The sequence below is a fragment of the Babylonia areolata genome, chromosome 1 (assembly GCF_041734735.1).
Source record: "Babylonia areolata isolate BAREFJ2019XMU chromosome 1, ASM4173473v1, whole genome shotgun sequence".
NCBI lineage: Eukaryota > Metazoa > Mollusca > Gastropoda > Neogastropoda > Buccinidae > Babylonia > Babylonia areolata.
In genome coordinates, this window is record NC_134876.1 from 29,784,299 (window position 1) to 29,792,054 (window position 7,756).

The 7,756-nt window shown below is 49.5% G+C and overlaps 1 protein-coding gene across 1 annotated transcript; it reads left to right on the plus strand.

Annotated features, from left to right (window-relative positions):
* The first annotated feature begins 224 nt into the window (after positions 1-224).
* Positions 225-3,074, plus strand: LOC143277044 (uncharacterized). The gene has a single exon (XM_076582110.1). The coding sequence runs from the start codon at positions 225-227 to the stop codon at positions 3,072-3,074; it is 2,850 nt and encodes a 949-aa protein (XP_076438225.1).
* The last annotated feature ends 4,682 nt before the right edge of the window (positions 3,075-7,756 follow it).

The following is a 7,756-nucleotide window of genomic DNA, read 5'->3' on the forward strand; positions in this document are numbered from 1 at the left end:
ACTACCTCAGGCACTGGGTACGTCACTGGCACTCCTGGGGTTATGACCTCACGGGTTTCAGAGTCTAACACGCATGATAATACCTCCATGGTGGGGGGCGACGTTACATCCCTCATTCTGTATTTGGAGAGAAAGGAGGAGATGCGTCGACAAGATGAGGAGAGGAAAGAAGAGATACGTCGACAGGAAGAGAGAGGAAGGAGGAGATACGTCGACAGGAGGAGATGGAGCTCCGGCAGTTAGAGCGAGAGAGATTTGAGCTTTTGGCTCAAAGCCTTGCTCAGCGGCCTAGCCGAGAGGAGTCCCCAGCAGCGAGACTGCCCACTTTCGCCCCTCCAAGGCTGACTCTTCCTGAGTTACGCCCAGGTGACGATGTTGACGATTTTTTAGATCATTTCGAAGCAGTCACTGACTCCTATAACATGGCAGAAGAGACTCGATCACTTTACTTGATTAGTTCCTTGACAGGAAAGGCCCGGGAGGCATTTAACAACTTACCTCCGGAGAGTTCTTATACTGATCTGAAAGCGGCGCTTCGCCGTCAGTTCAGGATATCTCCTGAAGCTTACCGTAAAAAGTTTAGGGAGATACGCAAAGCCGGAAGTGAGTCCTTCATCCAGTTTGGGATTCGTCTTAAGCGCACGCTCGAGCACTGGGAAACCATGTCCGGAATGGCACTGAGGGACTTGATTCTCATTGAACAGCTTCTCAGCACTGTGACAGACGACCTGGCTGTGTGTATCAGGGATGAAGGCCTTAGAACGTTCCAGGAAGTCATAGAGAGGGCCGAACGCTTTGCGGAAGCTAGAAGGGGAATCAGGGTCTTCAAGACCAGTGCAGGTTCTCTAGGTGGGGGACTCAAGTCTTCGCCCATGCCGAAGCGTGGGAACCTAAGCTATTCTCAGCATCCGTTGGCTGAACAATCACCGTATTCAGTTGTTCCGCCTCGTGGCAGCATGGCGTCTGCCCCTAAGTCGGCCACTGCACCGGGTAAGGGGGGCAATCAGTGTTTTTATTGTGGCGATGGGGGACATTACAAGCGCGACTGTCCAAAGTTAAAGAGAGACCGGAGGCAACAAGCGGCAGTCGGCCACACACACGAGAGTTGCGCTTTAGCAACTGTACCTGTGTTCAGCGCTGAACAACAAGGTGACCAAGGAGAAATGGGGCCTACCTGTTCTGTGTTTCTCAGCCTCGTAGAGGATCGGATAGTCGATTCTATTCGAGACTCTGGCGCTACATGCACTTTCGTTGACGAGAGCGTGGTACCTCCTGACGCCGAGAAAGGAGGAACGTGTCAGGTGACTGGAGTTGAAAAGTCCTTCAATGCTGTCCGTCCTTATGTTAAGGTACAGGTTGCTACACCGTACTTTAAAGGAGCTGTGTGGGCTGTGGCACTCCGGAATCCTGCATATACACTGCTCATTGGTAACAATGTGCTTTTCGCAGACGGTACACGACAGGGGGTGTCGACACAGCTACCCAGGGAGGTGCTGGCAGCAGTAACCACACGAGCGATGGCAAGGGATCAGGCGCCCGTCTTACAGCCTACTCAGGGACCGGTGACAGACACAGTAGCTCTCCACACAGATAGGGAGACCGTCCGTCGTCTTCAGGCCAGAGACCACACCCTGCAGCAACTGAGACAAGCGACAACTCCCAATATCAACACAGAACGGGAGGGTAAGGCATCTTACACAATGCACGATGGTCTCTTGTTCCGTGTGTTCCACAAGAACGGGGAGCACCTCAAGCAACTGGTGGTACCTCTGGGCCTCAGGCGCACTGTTCTCTCCCTAGGGCATGACATACCCATGGCGGGGCATTTGGGAGTTCGGCGGACACAAGAGCGAGTGTGGCAACACTTCTACTGGCCTGGCATGTGCAAGGATGTCCGCCAGTACTGTCGGTCGTGTGACGTCTGTCAGCGTACCTCTCCGCGTGGTAAGAACCAGCGTGTGCCGTTAGGTACTGTCCCTCTTGTGTCAGAACCCTTCCAGAAAGTGGGAGTGGACATCGTAGGTCCAATCACTCCAGCCTCTGCGCGGGGCAATCGTTACATTCTGGTGGTCGTTGATTACGCCACACGTTACCCAGAAGCCGTTGCGTTGAAGGGAATCGATTCTGTCACAGTTGCAGACGCACTGTGGCAAATGTGGACCCGAGTGGGAGTACCCTCGGAGGTACTCACAGACAGAGGTACCCAGTTCACAAGTGACGTGATGGCTCAGGTAAACCGGTTGTTGGGGATCCATGGCAGAACTACGACTCCGTACCATGCACAGGCAAACGGTCTTGTAGAGCGTTTCAACGCCACCCTGAAGAAAATGATCCAACGCCTCTGTATTGAGAAGCCCAAGGATTGGGATCTGTTCATTCCAGCCGTCCTGTTTGCGTTCAGGGAAGTGCCACAGGAGTCCCTGCGGTTTTCTCCCTTTGAGCTTCTGTATGGCCGCACGGTCAGGGGGCCCATGGCTCTTTTGCGCCAGCTGTGGACCAAGGAAGCGTCATCGCCTCCAGAAACCCTCACGGAGGTAGAGTACGTGGTGGATCTGCGCAATCGGCTGGAAGAGACCTGCAGGCTGGCACGAGAGAACCTGCAGCAAGCAGCCACCAAGTACAAGCGACAGTATGATAAAAAAGCCCGTGAGCGATGGTTTGAGGTAGGAGACGAAGTCTTGCTGCTCTTACCAGAGAAAAAGAACAAGCTCCAAATTGCTTGGCAGGGCCCCTACAGGGTGATAGAGCGGGTGGGCGACTGGGATTACCGTATTGCGGTCAAAGGAACCCCACGACTCTATCATGCCAATCTGCTGAAGCGGTACACCCGGAGAGAGGAGTGTTCCGCAGCTGTAGCCCCAGTGGTCATAGAAGAAACAGAAGATGACCACACAGGCTCTTTCAGCTCACAGGGGATTCCACTTCTACCCTTGCAAGCAGAAGAGACATGGAAAGATGTCTCTGTCCACACAAACCTCACTTCTTCACAGAAGCAGGAAATCATGGATATCTGTCAGAGTGCTAGTGGCGTTCTCACTGACCTTCCCCCTCAGGTGCACCGTGGGGGAGTGTGAGCTGGTTCTGGAGGACATTACACCAGTACGAGTCCGCCAGTACCCACTGCCCCACTCACAGTATGACGTAATCAGAGAGGAGGTCCAATCCATGCTGAAGATGGGAGTGATTGAGCCTGCCACGTCACCTTACTCTGCACCCATCGTATTAGTCAAAAAGAAAGACGGGAAGGTTCGCTTCTGTGTGGACTTTCGCCGTCTCAACCGGGTACTACGCTTTGATGCAGAACCGTTGCCCGATGTCAACCAGATTTTTGCAAAGCTGAGCCATGCCAAGTACTTTTCTAAACTCGACTTAGCTAAAGGGTATTGGCAGATACCCATGAAAGAGAGTGACCGACCCAAGACCGCATTCACGACGCCACAGGGTCAGTTTCAGTGGCTGGTGATGCCGTTCGGGCTGAAAACGGCCGGTGCGATTTTTAGTCGCATCATGCGAAGAGTTCTGGGACCACTGCAGTTAGATGATGCCCATAACTTTATGGATGATCTGCTGCTGGCCACCGGTACTTGGGATCGTCACACCGAAGTTCTGCAGCAGATACTCTGCCGCCTACAGGAGGTACAGCTGTCGGCGAGACCTACTAAGTGCCAGCTTGGCTGTCCAGAAATCAGCTTTCTTGGACACCACCTCCAGGGTGGTCAGCTGCACCCAGAACAGGACAAGGTAGCAAAAATCCGGGAAGCACACCCTCCTGCCACAAAGAAGGAGCTGCGTGCCTTCCTTGGACTGGCTGGCTATTACAGGCGTTTCGTGCCTAAGTTCTCAGAAACAGCCCTACCTCTGACCAACAAGACCAAGGGCAGTGAGCCCAACAAAGTTCTGTGCCAGAAAGCCTTTGACAAGTTAAAAGAAGCACTCATCAACCCCCCAGTGCTGGTCCTTCCCGACCCTAGCAAAACATTTGTGCTACGGACAGACGCCTCAGGGTTGGGCCTTGGGGCCGTGCTTCTTCAGGATCACGGTGAAGGACTACAACCCATAGCTTTCGCCAGCAAGAAGCTCAGTGGAGCTGAACAGCGGTACCACACCATAGAACAGGAGGCACTGGCAGTGGTTTGGGGTATACGGAAGTTCTATCCCTACCTGTACGGAAGGCATTTTGTGCTTGAGAGCGACCATCATCCTCTCAAGTATCTGCACCGTATCCGTCCCGTCAGTCGACGTCTCATGGGATGGGCTGTGGAGCTCCAGTCTCACAGCTTCACCTTCAGACACATCAAGGGTGTCAACAACCTGGGGGCAGACTACCTGAGTAGGACTGGGCAGTAACTGGAGGTTTGACTCATGCCGAGTCGCTGCACCGGGGTTGACCGGTGTGTTAGCCTTGTCCCACCGTTTCTCCATGCGATGCAGATTTAGTCCTAGCGGATGGTTGGAACGCTTGATCCGTTGGTCTGTTGAGCGGGGACAGTGCACAGCGTTTACCATTTCTTGTGTTTTGTTTCACATAATTATTTTACAATTCAAGTAATTCACGAAGCATGTCAACCGTGCATGGCTGGAAGTGTGAATCTCAGATTTGAGATCGACACTTTTAAGGAGGGGGGAAACTGTCGCGTGCGACAGTGTAGCGTTGGGAAAAAAAAAAAAGAAAGAAGGAATTTGGGTCAACTTGACCCCTCGAATACGTCATGATTTTCGCTGTTTGCTTTTTTTCTTGTTCCCTTCTTTCTTTCTTTATTTCTATGCGTGCGTGCACATGTGCGTGTGTACGCGCGAATGAGCGTGTGCTCCTTCCCTCCCTCTAGTCAGCTCAGGTTGATGTTGTTTTTTTTTCGTGCATGCATATCTGCCGGTTGTTTAGCTCAACTACAAGTTTGATAAGGACAATTCATACGGAATCTACCTCGACGGGTCAGATCAACTGGGGAAGAACAGTGTGTTTTGCGGGCGTCGCGCCGACGGCCAAGAGTTTCACTTCGACTTGGCTCTAAACACGAACCTGTTGTCCGACGATTTTGTTGTGGGGTACTGGGGCGGAAATGGAAGCATGCATCGCAGCAAGGAATTGTGGGACCGGAAGAAGAGAGGGACCAACGGTCGTCAACGCCGCACTAGTCACTGTTCCTGCTCCATTCGTTTTGGAGTGAGGGGTTGTTTTTTACCGATTCAGTTCGGGTTTGGGGCCTCCAGTGCCACTACATTTCCTGGGTCCATGTCCGACCAGGAGGTCTGGAATTACGTCCTAGTTCCAGGGATTTAATCTCCCGTATTATTTTTTTTTTCACGAGCTCTTGAGGTGAGTCAGGTTAGAATGGTGAAGAATGCTAGTTTTGTTTTTATTTTTCTATAGACAGGGAGCGACCGTTGACATATATTTCAGGTTTTTGGTGTTGTTGTTATTATTGCATTTTGAGATACATACTTTAATTTCAGTGCAGTGTGCCCCTGCTAATCCTTGTGGATTCCGATTTATGGATATCTGTGTGCACACATTCTGTTATTGTTTTTTTTTTTTTTGTGCGTGTTTTTTTTTACGGTTGTATTAAGGCGTTCAGCTGTACATGTGAGTGTGTGCGAAACCCCTCTGTGTGTCTGCTTTAGCACATGTACTGTTTTTTGTTGTTGTTTTTTTATTTTTGCTTGACTCTTCACTCGAGTCTTTTTACAGCTCTGAAGAGTGGTCTGCCATTGTCCTGGACATCCACATCCTTCCCTGCACCCGTGATACCCTGAGACTGTCACAGGGGTGTCCCCAACGTATACAACTGCCGCTTTACACCCCATCTGTCTACAGAAAGACTAGAACTCCCAGTGGTTGCCTGCATCGTGCGTTGTTTGTGACAAGGACCTGTGTGTTCGGAACTAATGCGAGTCGTACATGGACGGTAGAGGATGCGTGTGTATGTGTGAGAGCAGTGCATAAGAGGGGTGAGTGTACGTGTTCGAGCGAATGTAATTTACTCATTTATTTTTCCCTCATTCCCACTTATGATGTGGCAATTTGAATTAGCGGGTTAGTAAGTTTGGGGAGTGGAGGGGGTATTAAGGGAAATAGTTAGGCCCCACTGCTGTTTTGGTTGTCAGTATATCCGTGTGAGTGAGTGAATAAAGTGTGGTATTATGTACAAATTCTTGGTGTTGGCTGCATTTAATTGAGCGTGCGAGGATCCGGAGACCCATTTTTTCTTAAATTTTCTTTTATTAGATTGCGCGGGGCCTGTCGGGTTGTAGGTGGGTCCTCAACCTCGACCGGTCACGTGACAATTTTCATTTGTATTTGGAATCATTGTTGGCCTTTTGTCATCACACCTGACCCCCTTCTGTCCATCTATCTACCTGCCTACATGTCTGTCTGTATTCTCTCTGTCTCTCGCTCTCTCTGTCTCTCTGTCTCTGTCTCTGTCTCTCTCTCTCTCTCTCTCTCTCTCTCTCTCTCTGTATGTCTACGTGTGACGGTTTGGAATCTTTTGTCTCTGTCTGTCTGCCTGTCTGCGCTCTGTGTGTGTGTGTGTGTGTGTGTGTGTGTGTGTGTGTGTGTGTGTGTGTCTACGTGTGACGGTTTGCAATCTTTTGTCTCTGTCTGTCTGTCTGTCTGCTCTCTTTCTCTCTCTCTCTCTCTCTCTCTCTCTCTCTCTCTCTCTGTCTGTCTCTCTCTCTGCCTGTCTCTCTCTCTCTGTCTGTCTCTCTGTCTCTCTCTCTGTTTGTCTACGTGTGACGGTTAGTAATCTTTTGTCTGTCTGTCTGTCTGTCTGTCAGTCTGTCAGTCTCTCTCTCTCTCTCTCTCTATCTATCTATCTCTCTCTCACACACACACACACACACACACACACACACACACACACACACACACCCAAAATCGGACACTTGTGATTTGACCTTGACATTGAGGCATCGATGGCCACTGAGACTGGGATCTGTTAATCATTGGATTATGACACCCCTGACCTGGTATCTTGCCCAGCTGATCCCCCTCCACTCCCCCACCCATCGCCTACCCCCACCACCACCCAACCACCACCCCACGACACCTTTCGTTTTCCTACCCCTTGTAATTGTGTTTTGTTTTTGTGCGGCATGCTTAAATAATTTCATATATGTTGCTTTTGTGAATATATTTATTTTCACTCTTTTTTTTTCTTTTCTTTTTTTACCTTTGTTTGTTTGTTTGTTTTCTTTCTCTTCTCCAATTTTATTTGCCCTGAAGGCCCAGTGTTTATATAAAAAAAAATAATTTAAAAAAACAAAAACCCAAAACAGCAACATATTGTGCTTATTCCTTTACCCTCTTAAAATAGGATAAAATTTCGTTCCATTTCCTTTCCATTTCAGAGGGGTGGATGTAAAAAGAAAGAACTTTCATGTTTTTATTCTTTTACCCTCTTATCATAAAATTAGATTATATATATATATATATATATATATATATATATATATATATATATATATATATATATATTCGTTTCCTTTTCTTTCATTTCATTTCCTTTCATCCTTCCGAGAGACAGAACAGGCCAGGATGAATGTGAGGCGAATGACAACAAGAAACAATAATTTCACACAACATTCTTGGAAGCCAACAAAACATTTCCCCCACCCCACCCCACCCCCTATTCTATCACCACTGACATTCCCTGCCCCCCCTCACCCCCCCCCCCCCCCGCCCCCTTCATGTTTATTCTCCCCCTCCCCCCCCCCTCCCCCTTTATCATTGCGTTTCGTTTTTTGACTCACTTGT

What these genes read in the sequence shown, in the direction of transcription:
- LOC143277044 (XM_076582110.1), top strand. Translation starts at nt 225, where the DNA reads ATGGAGCTCCGGCAGTTAGAGCGAGAGAGATTTGAGCTTTTGGCTCAA.